The sequence below is a fragment of the Tauraco erythrolophus genome, chromosome 9, assembly GCF_009769465.1.
Source record: "Tauraco erythrolophus isolate bTauEry1 chromosome 9, bTauEry1.pri, whole genome shotgun sequence".
Taxonomy (NCBI): Eukaryota; Metazoa; Chordata; class Aves; order Musophagiformes; family Musophagidae; genus Tauraco; species Tauraco erythrolophus.
The window spans coordinates 38,637,603-38,651,318 of record NC_141473.1 but is presented as its reverse complement, the minus strand read 5'-3'; the positions used below and the strand labels follow the sequence as shown (position 1 = coordinate 38,651,318).

Genomic DNA, 13,716 nt, shown 5'->3' with positions numbered 1-13,716 from the left:
GCACTTAAGAAAGGCACCACAATTTTGGTGGGGGGAGAAGAGGGAGAAAAAATGACAATACACTAAATACAAGAGGAGATACTGTTAAACTGCATGCAATTATCAAAAGATACTAAAAGCCCCAAGTTTTATTAAATATCTTTTACTATGTAAAAATAACATCTAAATGTGCCTGTTATAGACTTGAGCTTTAGCTGCCTGTAATGACTACTGTTATACAGCTGCAAGGAATCTTGCACATTAGGAGATATATATATATTTTTTATACATGTTTTTATTAACGGTCATCCAAAACCTCAGCACATCCGAAAGCTTCAGCATCACTCGCAGAACTGCATAACAAACACGTTCAGCTACGATACTATTTGTGTTGTCTGATGACAGAAGGGCTCGAATAACATTTGTTTAGTCAAGGACAAACAGTCCTGTGGAACCCGCAGGCAGATGTAGGGAAAGACAAAGTAACACTTCGGGCCTGCAAAGCAACAGGGTCCCTTCAACTGAAGGTAAAAAGCCGACCAAAAACCGTTCTGCAGCCCGGGTTGCACTCAGAGGGCTGCCTCGTGTGCCCAACATACTTCACAAATCATCATCACGCAGTTAGGGAAACGAGTCCCGAGGCTCACGTGGGGCTTCGCCAAACACCTCTCGTTCCTCAAACGACCACGACAGAAAGCATTGGTAAGGAAGGTCGGTCTCAGGCGGAGATGCTCTTCCAGTGGGTGGGTGTTAGTCGTCAAAGTCGATTCTGATGGGGCCACCTGTCAGGATGTGGTTTGCCACGTGAACAGATTCCTCCTCTTCCTCGGTCTCAGCCGACCTGCGCACCCGTCTCCGGCAGCCCTGGGCGCAGCGCGAGCTCTCGTCCAGCGCCCCGCACACGAGGATGCGGCAATGCAAGAACACTTCCTGGAGGGTGGCGAGACAGTAGGCCAAGTCAACGCGCAGCTCTGGGGACCGGCTCTCGGAGAGCACGAGCGACACGATTCCCACATCACAGCCATTTCTGTCCCCGTGTCAACAAGGTCTTTATCCACCATTGCCATCCACAGCCAAACTGGCTGCTCCATCTGTTTTCTTATGTGCCCAGGAGATGGCACGTTTTCCAGAGTGCCCGGCTGAGATCTCAGAGCATGGTGTCTGTCTGGTAGCCAAGGGCTAGACAGGGAAGATGAAGGCGTGAAATGATCCTCCAGAGGAAGGGATGAAAATGCCAGGAATAAGCTTGGAAGAGCTCACATGGGCTGGTAGGAGCTGCATGGTAGGAAGCAGGCCAAGAACACATGAAGCCTCACAGGGAGATGGACTGAAGCTAATGTGCAAGAGAATTTGAGATGAGCTAAGAAAACATAAAGCCACGAGACTGAGGGGCAAAGAAGGAAAACGCAGGTTGATGAGGGGCTAAGACTGGTAGTTGAGGGCGGAAGGAAAACGCAAAGGGCAGGAAGACAGCTGCCTTTTCTCTCTGCACAGTAAAGGCAGACAGTGACAGGATTGCTCCTCCCTGCCCTCTAAACGACAAGGAGAGCAAGCAAGATCCCTGCGAGCAGCAATTAGAGAAGCAAACATTTGTGAATGTTTGGTCAATGGCGAGGTTTGAAGCAAAATCCATTGCACAAGCCAGCAGGAAGCAGGTTGGAGGCAGCAGTGGCAATCAGACAGCCAAGTGAAATGTCTGAATTTTGAAAGATCTCATCCGTTTTAACCCTATCGAGGGCCTCCAGGAGCCAGAGAGGCAGCTTTATGCCTTTTGGAGCAAGAAGCATTGGCTGAGTGTAACAACAGTGACTGAAAGACCTGACTTTCTTCTAGCTCAGAAAAGGAAAGCTATTTGCATTAGGAAAATGGCATTATCCTTCAACTGTCCTCCCACTACAAAGCTTCTGCCCTAGCGTGCCAGAGCCTGGACGGCTTGGTTTCACATTGAATTAAACAGCATGGTGGCCTTGTATCTGGAAACCTGGTATCTGTACTCACAAGAGCTAGAGAAGACATAATGTTGAAGGGATTCAAAACTATAGGCTGTCTTGTTTTAAGGACAGGACGCTGCATGTGCCTAACTCCCCAGGTTTCTGTTTGGTGACCAAGGCTTCCGAAAGATACGACCATCGGAATAGGCACAGTAGTATCTGCCTTGGGCCAACCGTTCCTCCCCTTTGCGCTCTAATACAGCCAACTCTGTGGCTGAGGCCCTTCAGTCAGACCAGGGCTGATGCAATATCTAAGAGGTGGGTTTTGAGCTTACCTTGTTGTCTTTGCCCACAAACTTGAACACAGGAACCTGGAAATGCTTGGCAAGGTGGTCCTTTGACGTGTACTGTTTCACCGAATCATCAGAAACGCAGCTGAGGGAAGCAGAGGGATAAAGTTTAATGGGTTTCCCAGGAATGGAAAAAGAAAGAGAAAAAACATCCCAGCCTATTTAACCAGAGAAAGGAAAGGAGGGCTTGGCTGTCTCAAGCCATCCATGTTACTTCCTCTTTGGCCACAGGAGAAAATTCGGGAATGATGGGGAAAAACACTAGCGATGATAATAGCATCTCCAGACAACGAGCAGCTCAGCAGCAGAGAGCTGGCAGGACGTGCTCCAGTCCCATCAGCAGAGGGACTGCCAGAGAGCTGCAGGCAAGTTTGTCCTCGTTTCACCTCCCTGTGCAACAGCCTGCAGCGATCAACGGAACTGCGATACGGAATATAAGGTATTATGTGCTTTCTGTACACACATATATATGCACATAAATCACTCTTAAAATGAAGAAGCTGCTGCTCACGTTACTAAAATATCACAGATGACATTTTTTTTAAAAAAATCAAGATCTATTTTGCTTTATGTCATTTACATTTTTCTTCCAGCTGGCCTTGATCGGACATCTCAAATTCACTATAGCTAAAATTCATAATTTCAATTTCTCCATCTCTAGGACTATATAGTCAAGCAAGAGGTAACAGAACTGCAAGAAAATAAAGTATTTTTTATAAAAAGTTACATTTCAAGTGCAACCTATTTATAAACTATTACAGCCTATTTAGATCTTGACAGAGAAACAGCAGGACAAAAAGTTAGGATGACTGGATATTTACTGCTGCCTATTGCAAAGCCTTAGGCGTTCTGAGAGGACCGGATGCTGCTTTTATATTGCAGCTTGTCCCTTCCAGCAAGTTAATTCCAGAAATGTAGACTTTGCGAGACATTAAAAAATAAATTAAAATGGTGGTGGAAGAGACAAGAGGTAACTGTGACAGCGGAAAGTCCTACTCTTACAGGACTGCAGCCGTTCGGCTGACTCGGCTCCGTGGGCGGCAGCCTACCGCAATCCCTCCCGGAATCGCCCTTCTGCTCCGTGCAGCAGAGCAGCGTACGTTCACGGGAGCACTAAGCATGGGTCTGATCCTCCCATTATTTTCACCACCGTGTTTTATTATTTCTGCAGCATTTCTCAGCCAGTGGAGGTCACGGTCTGAAGGGATATCCCTGTCTGCAGCGCTTGCCTAGCGAACTTGCCTGGGAGGCAAACACAAAAAGTCAGCCGAGGGGAGCTAATAAATTAACGCTGCGCATCTAGAAAAACCGACATGGATTCTTCCCCCCTTGAGGCCAAACGCTAGACGTTACTAAGTTGTTTAGGATGAAATTGGTTTTAAAAGTAGCATTCCTGAAGGCATCTGATTGTAAAGAATGACAGTTAAAGACTTTTCATAAGTGATTGGTCAAGCTTCGGGGCCATAAAGTCAACTCATAGGCACGTTCTCGTTTGTGAGCATATAAACTGTGATGCTTTTTGGACTCGGGCTCAAACTGACTCCTAAATCTCAGGTTCTCCAAAGGTTCTCCACACTGGTGGCAAGAAACCTATTGGTTTGGGGCTAGAGAGAGGGAAAATGGAAGAACAGCAAGGAGGAACCAGGGATACATGGAGCCCCTACCATGCCACTAAGTATGCCTGATGGAGAATTGCAACAAATGCGTTGCGGCAAGACAAAAAGAGCTCAGAAAGCTCCTGAGTCACAGGGTCAAGTCCTTTTACACTGTGTGTGGGGCCATACCAAAACCCTGCTTCCCACCTTGGAGAGGTGAGAAGGTGCAGGGAGCACAGGTAGGAAGGGAAAACGAGTCATCCTGGTCAGGATATGGGGAAAACAACCCTTTCCTGTGCATAACGTGCGCAGGTGAGGGGACCAGCAAGTGGCTGTGCCATGAGAGCTGTGCTCTGACCCTCTTACTGGCGGCTTGCAAGGCAGAAAGGAGGTCTTGGAGAATAAAATAACCACCTCAGTCTACAACCGAGGGGCAGCCTGAGGTCTAACAAGATGAGCTTTGCAATGGAACTACCTTAACCGTGTTCATGCTCAGATAAACCACAGCTCCGGACCACATCAGATTACAACGGGTTTCCCTCAGTGACGTGACCTTGCTCCAGACGCCCCAGAGAGCTGCAGTGTTTATCGCCCGTGCAATTGGTCAATGTCTTTTATTTATTTTTGTTCTGACAAAGAGGAAGAACAAGATCAGAAGTGGGAGAGCTGCTTTGGGGCTGGCTGGCTGGGCTGGCAACAGTATAGGGTATTACAGAGACTGTGGGGAGGGATCTGGGAAAATCCTGATTTACAGCATGGTCACACCAGCATAGGGTTGAGGTGTCCCGCAGAAGAATGGTCCCACTGGAGATGACAGGGAATTATCAGGGAGGAAGGCAGGAGTGCGAATTTTCCCATCTCTCAGCATGAGGTATATCCCCTCAAATTTAAACAACACTTCCCTCTGGAAGCTGCGGTTAACTCCTGCAGGTCTGATCCTACAATCAAACTGATTTACAAATCCCATCTTTATTGCCTTGGGCTTTTGGGGCCGAGTTGATGGAAGGAAACTGGGTTATTAGAGAACTGTTTGGAGCAGGGGCAAATCAGCAGTGTATTTGGCTAATTTTACTTTTTAATTGCTGCGAGCACACAGAGAGACAAAGAACTCCAGTTAGCTCAATAGCACCTCATTAGCCTTTGGGCTAATAAGCGGTCCAATTTAAATACAGCACAGCTCACAGAAGCTGGCATGCCTGGGGACACTGGGGCCTGCAGTGAGGGCTGGAGAGCAGAGTGGAGCAGGCAGGAGGAGGCTCCAGCCAGCCGGCTTCAGCCCACTTTTCTCTTCGGTGAAGTTTTAATGCCCTCTGCAGGATAGCAGTACCAAAGGGGCCACTGGTGCCATAAATCCTTCTACTAGTGCTGTGCTGAATTCAAGAGATGACATTTTTTGCCTTCTCCCTTCTCTGTTGGGCTCAGGTTTCGGCTGCTGCTTTGAATCTCATCATTTTCACTCGTGAAAGGAATGTTTGGAGCCTTGACTCTGTGTAAAGGGTTCACAGGAACAGCCGAGCCAGGGAGTCGATAAATCAATCCTTCCACTACAAATCTGCTTATAAACCCCACAAATGTCAGGCACAGAAGAACTGCAGCCTAGGATGGAGGAAGAGCAAGCTAGTGCTGAAATCTTCACCAGAAAGAAATGAAAACACTATCTGTGTGTGCTGTACTCTGCAGGACCCTTTTGCTACAAGACAATCCCATAGGACCTGCCATCACCAGCTGTAACAGTGGATGATTTAGCCTGGCAGCTAAGGAGATAATTGTTGTCCTCATGAGATGGTTTGGCAGACAGAACACAGGACGTGTATGAGCACAGTCCCTTGACTGCTGGGCTATGACGCTTGGGTATGTGTTAGATATTACTGTGTTTGGGCTTTCCTCCTTAGAGGATAGCAGAGTGGTTCCCAATTGTGACATTTCCACAGCATTGTCTGGATAAGCTGCCAGGCACTGCTGGATGCAAACGCTCCACAGCAATGTTGCACTGTGGCACTGTCACATTAAAACCCAAGCAAGTGTCTGAAAACAGGTCACCTCAAGAGCCACAGCAGAGCCCACAGCAATGCTCCCCAAACCTCAGACACAAAACCCATCACAAGGAGGCCTGACAGCGAACCCACAGATCCACCCTGATCCAGCATATCTGGGAAAGATCACTAACCCCAAAAAGCCCCAGAAAATTACAGCCAAACCGAGGGATCCTAAAGCCTGCTGCACTGCCAAGCATCAGAGAGAGAGCAAAGCAAGGGGAGCTCCTGGAGCCCCAAACAGGACCAGCCATGGAGTCTTCTGGCTCATGCTATAAGGCCGTTATGGGAAAATTAGGAAACCTGCTCCAGTCGCTGTGGCGGCTGGATGGCAGTGGCACACAGCCAGCCAGGGGCTGTGCCGATTGGTTTGGCACTCTGCAGGCTGGCAGAGAGGATATCAGGAAGGATATCTTTTCTACTGGAGCCAACTCAATTATCCACAAGGCTAGTTACGGGGAAATGAGTCCTGTAAAGGCTGCACTTGGATTAACCTCTTTCATTGCCTCCTGCTGTTTCTCCCAATCACTTTTGATGGGACAGGTGGTTTCAGCTTGATGGTCTGGCTGCTGGTGATTGCCAGGAACACAGCAGACAGGCTGCTGGGGAGAAGCAATAGTGTTTCCTGCGTCACACAGGCAATGCAACTTAGCCCCACTAATAGCCAGCAAGGGAGGGGACAGTGAACTCACCCATCTTGGATCAGGTAGTACTTCAGGATCTCGTCGATTTTTGAAGTGGGAGTGGCAAAGCAGCTCTCTACCAGTGTCTCTAGTCCATTGACATGTACCAATGGTTCGATCCCAAAGTACAGAGAGTCCCGAAGCTTGAGGGTGGGAAGAGCACCCCTGTAGGGTTCGTCAAAGTCTTTGTCTTTGAAGATCTCAAGAGTGAAGGGAAAGACGCCCTGGTTGCGGCTCATGATTTCCAAGGGTGAGTTCTTGAGGTTGGGCACATAACCTTCGGAGATGGTGTACCGGCGTGGGAACTCACAGGTCACAGGGATCAGCAGCTTGCTGGTGCGGACGATGATGTCCCCGTTGCTTCCTGGAGTCTGCTTTGGCAAGCCAGTCACCACATTGGTGGCAATGATTTTATCGTTTATTACCTGCAGCAAAGAAGGAGTTTAATGGAAAGGAGACATCCTTGAGAAAGACCTCTCTGAGTTCAGGCTAACAGCTGAGTTTACCTTCCTCAGGAAACCCAGACATAAACTAGTCAATAAAAGTGCAGCTTGTGAATTTACATGCTGCAGCCAGAACGGTGTTGATCCCTACCTACAACCTGAGGGCCTCTATCAGTTTGCTGCCAACTTCAATGCACTGTACGTACTCCAGCACGAAGCAGAGGAATTTGCTTCTAATTGCTACTCATCTGCTAAGACGAGCTCTCTGATTCCTGACCAGTTGCCAGTATAACCTTCAAAAGATTATTGGGAGAACCAAGTTCTGTCTCAACAGGAGGGTGAAGAGTGAGACTATTTGCACTTTCTGCACCAGAACTATGGTGAAGCTGCCTCTGTGAAGCGCTGAGTGAGCAGAAAGCAGTTCCCATGATGACAGACTCACAGGCACTGGAGAGGAGTTGGAACAAGCTCTCCTACTTTGGGATTTCCACCCCAGGTCTAGTCTGAGGCCAGCTGCACAGCAACACAGGAAGCTGCTCTGATGGTACAGCTAAATCAAATTTATTCCCCCAGTAAACCATAGCCAAGTCCCCAAATCCGAGAGATCCCACGAGACAGGACAGCAATGCGTATACATACATCTACAACGGTGCCGCAGGACTTCAAGGAGAAATGGATGTTGACGTGAGTGCCATTGGATACTCCTTTGCAGGAAGTGTTGATGAGGGAAAGGTCCAGGCCTCCGACCAGGTCCTTTGGGATGCTCACCTCGATAGAGCTGGACTTGCACAGCACTGGAACTACAAGACAAGTCCCCAGAATTAACAGTTTGCACTAAAAAAACATCAGGGAGTATCAGTATCAGGGCCGTGGGGAAGGGCTATACTAATTACTACTGGAGGAAAGAAAGGGCAATCACACGCTACATTTATGATACTATCCAACCACAGCCATCTCATTATCTATCTTACATTCCCACCCATGCAACACAAACCTCCCGAGCTGCCACTGCCCCAGCTGTCTCCTGGCATAGCGACACCACGGAAGACGATGAAGATGACCACTATACTTGCAGCAGAAACTTAGCTATGCAGTGTTTCCGGCTTACCTAATACCCGGCACACGTTTCATAGATGTCTCTTGCAATGCTATGTCCTGGGAAGAGCCTTTCCCAGATATGGATATCCAATTCACAACACCCCAGGCAAAGTCATTTTATAAGACCCTTTATCAGGCTTTACATCAAACCCAGAACATGTCAAAACAAGGCAGAGTAATTCCATATAGATGCCAAGCTAAAATGGCAGCACCTCAAAATGCCATAATAATATTTTTATAAGCAATAAGCCCAGCTCTGACAAACAAACCTAATTAGCTCACTCATTCCACCTCTCTCCAACCTTTGAATTTTAATACAGAGCTCCATGTGGATTTTTTAAAATTAAAATTCTACTACATAAGAAGTGGAGAAAACATAGAGATTGGACAAAATGAAACAGGAAAGGAGAGGGAATAATCTTCAATAAAAAGTAATTGTTATATATTCCTTGGGTGTACACATATCTATTCAGTTTGATACAGGACAAGTGTACTGGTGCATATATTCTGGTCTCTTCTCAGCCAGAAAAACAAATCCCCTCCAAATTTTCTTTTTATCATATTTTAAAATCACATGACGAAACTTTTTTCAAATATACTAGTTCACCAAGCTTTTTCCTAAAATTGATTACAGTCCCAATCCTTGACATTGATATGATCTGCCTCCCTTTAATTTTGATCAAGTTAATTATATAATCCAGGATTCTGGATCTTGGGTACAAGGCACACTGCTAAAAAATGCCTTTTATCCCTCTTAAAAAAAATCTTCATGGCTCAGCTAAGGTATTTGTGAAAGCTATTGTGTACCTGCAGGGAGTATTTTTTATTAAAAGTTGATCTTTTCAAGGTGATATGCTAAAACATATGCAGTGTGCCCAAATCAACATGCTCCCAGAATGACATTGCTGGCTCTGAACAGAAAATTAAAGAATTAAGAATTACCTTAAGTTTTCCTCCGTCCGCGGTAGAAGATAAGCACGAATGACTGAACATGTCAAATGGCAAAGCTCACGAGGAGACAAAGGGACTTTGAGAACACAGTGCAATGCAGAGATGGATATCCTTTGGAGAACTGATTGGATTTGGGATTTAAAGCTCCACTGTTCTAGTGACGTCTTGATGAATATGAAACTGTAATGCTTTTAGAAAGGTGTAATTCAGGGCAAGAGAGTTTGGATCCCAAATGCAATTCTTCAAACCTCAGGACCAATTTGGTTCAGGCTGTCTCTGTTTCTAAACGTCTTTGATTGGCACAAAGAGGAAGAAAGAGGAGACGCCTATTTAACCTCTGCTCTGGCATTGCAAGAGTTGTCCGTGTGCACTCCACCACCCGGGCACAGAAATAAGTGAAGGAAGCCTGTGAGCAGATCCACTTTTGATTCAAGCCAATTCATCACTATTTAGGAAAAAAAACTCTGGGGAGCTCCTTATACTAACCATCTCAGAGTAACTGGTAATGTAATTCAGACCACCCTAGACATTTGTACACAGAAGAGTAACCAATACTGAAAAAAGTGTTTTGGTTCTACCGATTTAACAGGGTGCTGCAAGCAGAGAGAGTGTGTGCCGCAGCGCAATTCCGCTCTGAGCAGGCCTGACACCCCCCAGACAGATGGCCAGCAGCACCGTTGTAGGGGGAGCTGAAAAGGATCTGGCAATGCAGCCGTGACTACATGCAGACATGTTGTTCCAGGGCAAGTGATGAGGTCCCGACTGCCAGGACTGAGATGCCCAGCAGAAACAGGTCATCCTGGGTGCCAATGAATCCTCTTTTATTCACAACGTCTTGCATCCGTTCAGAGAGCTGCACTCTCCTGGCTTGCTCTCATCATCCATCTCTTGCACCCCTGCCCTGGGCTCAGCTCAGCCTGCGAGGTTCCTGAGAGTCTTTGGTGGTCAAATGCTTCAGTTCTGCTCCCTCACACACTGCAGAGCACCTGGAAGTACTGGGAAAGCTTCTTCATTACCATTTTAAACTCTGCGTTGCACCAATGCCTGCAAGTATCCTCACCATTGGTAGGAAGCTTCTAAGGCAAGTCCAACACTCATTTTGCTGCCTGCTGTTGTTGGCACCGTGTTCCTTGTTCAGCCTGTGGTTCCTTCCTTGGCCTTCCAAAGTACAGCTGCTTGGAGCAGGGGTTATCTTTCTGCACAGACTGCCCAGTCGAACAGGCTCTCTGGTGCTGGGGAGCCCTGAACCCGTGCTACAAACACGAATGAACTACACTGCTGTACCCTGCTTAGCTGCACGCAAGGCTTGAGCACGGGAGAGGGGGGAAAAGCACTTCACCATCACACTTCAGAAAGCGGTGAGGTGCTAGGGTGGTCTGCAAAACTCCAAGCATTTTGTTGGCTGGTATCTTTGTGGGAAAATTGTAGCCGAGGCTGATTTCTGGGGAAGATTATTAACGTTTATTCCGAACGTAGAGACAGTGCAGGGGAGGGTTGACAGGCTGCAGATCCAATTGCTTCAGGCAACTGTGCCTGCCCTGCACTGTTAATTGTACCACTACAAACCTGATTAGATGCCATAAAAAAAAAAAATCATGTGGTACAGTACCAGATATATTCTGTCATATCTGCTCAAAATTGCAGACCACTGCGTGGGGATATGAATTTATGAAATGCAAAGGAACAAGCAGTTTCGCTTTATGAGATGCTGTATCCCGAGCCCCAGCTTGGCACCCGGCAGTGCTCCTGCTCTCATTAGCAGCCTCAGAAGGAGGAGAAACACTGGCTGGGAAATGCATGGCCTTCTAACCCTGCTGGGCCTGCCTCAGGGAGCCAGGCTTGAAGAACATTGCTCTTTTCTGGCCTGTATCCATCAGTCAGACCTTCAATCAAGTATAATTACAGCTCTTGGAAATCCCTGTCTCCTCCTCCCCACCTGGCTCTGCTGGAGCAGTAAGCACCAGTGAACCCTAAGTATGCAGTGCTCACCCCTGAAAACAGTGCCCTGCATTTCTAAAAAGCAGAAATTTCACCAAGTAGAACCATTCCAACTTCCTCTCTGAGGCATACCTGCCCTGTTGGCCACCATGAAGTCTGCATCTGTTTCTCTAAGTGATGTCTGGGCACTTTGTAACACATCAGACTACGGGAGATTCTAAGCACACCAGGTAACACCAGCTCATCGGTATTCTCAAGTGAACTAGCCCGTGACAGGCTCCCTTTTATTGCATTTTAGATCCTGCCCTGGCTATGGCCTGAGTCCAGTCCATTAGCAAATTCCCATGGAAATGTCTGAAAGCAACCACACAAGTTCTTCACAAGCCCACCAAGGCAGAAGAGCACAAGCAGAGAGCTACGAGATCTGTCTCTGCCAGGGCAGTAGTGTCTTCTCCAGCTTTGTGCTGAGCCTGATAGGTCTGAGAAGTGGCCAGGCAAGTCAGATGAGGCCCACCAGAGAGCACTACCTCTGTCTGCCTCTCACATGCCAACACAGCTCTCCTCAACACCCAGTTTTGACTGAGTGTCCCTTCTGCAGAGGATCACAGTAGATACCTTCTCTAGAAGACACACAGGCTCCTCGATGCCTCAGGGGCTCAAGCTAGCTGTGGGACTATGAGACCCAGAAGAATCCTGAGTGCAAGTCCTGGATTGTAAGAAGTTACTGCATGAGGAGCTACAGACCCTCCGCTTAACTCTCACTGCCCTCAGGAACTTCTCCCTGATCCTCTGCTCCCTGCACTCACTGCAGAGAGCTACGTTGACCCCGGGAAGCCTGGATGTATTTGCAAAGGAAATCTTGCTCAGCTCTCACAAACCAAACCAGGGAACATGATTATTCCACGTGCATTCTATAGGTGCAAGCGAGTTGGCACGAAGGACTCCCTGCATCCAGGAAGGGAGTAAAGTTCAGATGGAAGGTCTTCCAAAGATAACACTTCGCTAGCATCTAATGCAGCAGAAGCAACAGTCAATATTCAGATGCTAGCTTGGGCACTTCTCCAAAGGACAGCAGAAACATCTAGTATCAGAACTAGTGACCTGCTTCAAGACATAAGGATGCTGACCGGAATGGCTATCACGGTACTTGGGCAAAAAAAGGCCTTTCTCTTGAACCTCATTCTTGGAAGGGACTGAACCACTTTGGCTGAAATTTTAAAAGCCGGGTTTGGAGCATGGAAAATTTCAGCTCTAATAGCATAAATTTGTCAAAGGCACACACAGCTGAAGCAGAGCAATACAATGGGCGATGTTAAGCAATCTTCTTAATTGTAAGCAAACAGTGCCAAAACCGCCTGCGATGCAAGATGCACCCAGCTGGGCCCCATGTCTCTGTTCTCCTGCCTGGCAAAAAGAGCAATGTCTCCAGACTCAGTTTTGGATGATCTGTCATTAACGACAAACCTCCATTAACCACACTGGAAAGGACTGATTAAGAGAACACAACAAAAACAAGAAGAGTTCCTTCAGACATACTTCTGACTTCCAAGAGACAGAGGCTGCCAGGGAGATTTTGTTGACCTACCTTGGCAAGTGTGGTTATCTTCTGACAGAACAAGTCCTCTCGGACATTCACATTGGTATGTGTCTTCCACTTCAATACAGGTATGGCTGCAGCCTCCGTTGTTATTGTGACAGCCTTCAATTTCTGCAAAAGAAAGGAAAATCAGCACACCCTGCTCCTTGGGCAGCTGTGTGGCAGCTACGCAGGCCCCAACGTATACTCCTGGCTGATGAACGACCAGTATGACCAACACAGAGCTCGAAGGCAACAGCACGGTGAGAGCTTGCTTCCAAGAAAATGAGGTGGAAACCTGTTTTTAATTGCATGACTTCCTGTGTTTGTCATTTCACTGGGAAGTTAACAAGGAATTCTGTGAAAAAGCTTACCAAATTAAATCACATGCTATAACCAGCATACGTAACAAGGCTGAATAGGCAATCTTCAGCTTGGCCCTTTCTGAGACATTCTCCTAAACTACATTTTTATGTTGTTTCTTGCTTCAAAAAGGTGGGGGAACCTCTTAAAACTTCCACCACGTGGAACCATAATCATTTTCTTAGTCACCACCAGAATCAAAGCCCTGAGACTTCCAGGGAAGGCGTCTCGGGGAGAACAGACTAGCAGGTAGCCAGCTCCTATTCCCATCAGGGAACTCCAAAGAGAAGATGATGCGCTCTTTGCCTGTGGGTTTCCCAGCTGTGATGGAGGTGGGTGTACTGGATTCCTGCATCCCCTTTGTAGGCTGAGGATGAAACTCTGCTCGTAGGAGTTTGTTTAGCAATAAATTTTGCTAGTTTGTGAGTTTGGCTACCCTGAGGTGCGTTAGCACAGGGACAGAACGACACAGATTTGTGGTGTAAGGTCAATTCCCCTTCTAATTTTCCCCTTTTCTTAAGCACAGAGGAGACAGGGCAGCACAGCTAACTGGGGGATTTGTCATGTTTTCTCTTACATCTTTTCTGTTCAGGTGAGGCAATTCTCTGAGGAGCTGAATCTTCATGTAAAACATATTCCTAGCCACTACAGCTGCAGGAAGGAGCCTGAAAGGTCATCCAAATACGTTCTAAAGGTTTGAAAACCTAAGGCAAATAAGGCTATTTCTTGTTGCTGTTTTGTATTATAAAGAAAAATACATTTTATTTTCTTTATAA

At 47.1% G+C, this 13,716-nt stretch overlaps 1 protein-coding gene across 2 annotated transcripts in view; it reads right to left on the bottom strand.

Annotated features, from left to right (window-relative positions):
- Positions 1–268: 268 nt before the first annotated feature.
- OIT3 (oncoprotein induced transcript 3) overlaps positions 269–13,716 on the bottom strand; it is a 29,164-nt gene continuing 15,716 nt past the window's right edge. Inside the window, exons 6-10 of one of the 2 annotated variants that reach the window (XM_009992597.2) lie at positions 12,587–12,709; positions 7,654–7,814; positions 6,581–6,996; positions 2,246–2,345; positions 269–909 (exon numbers count right to left, since the gene is read on the bottom strand). In XM_009992597.2, coding sequence (XP_009990899.1) covers positions 730–909; positions 2,246–2,345; positions 6,581–6,996; positions 7,654–7,814; positions 12,587–12,709 — 980 coding nt within the window. In that variant the 3' untranslated portion in view covers positions 269–729. Of the gene's footprint in view, positions 1,159–2,245; positions 2,346–6,580; positions 6,997–7,653; positions 7,815–12,586; positions 12,710–13,716 lie in introns of both variants that reach the window. The other variant, XM_086616962.1, reaches the window with a different exon arrangement.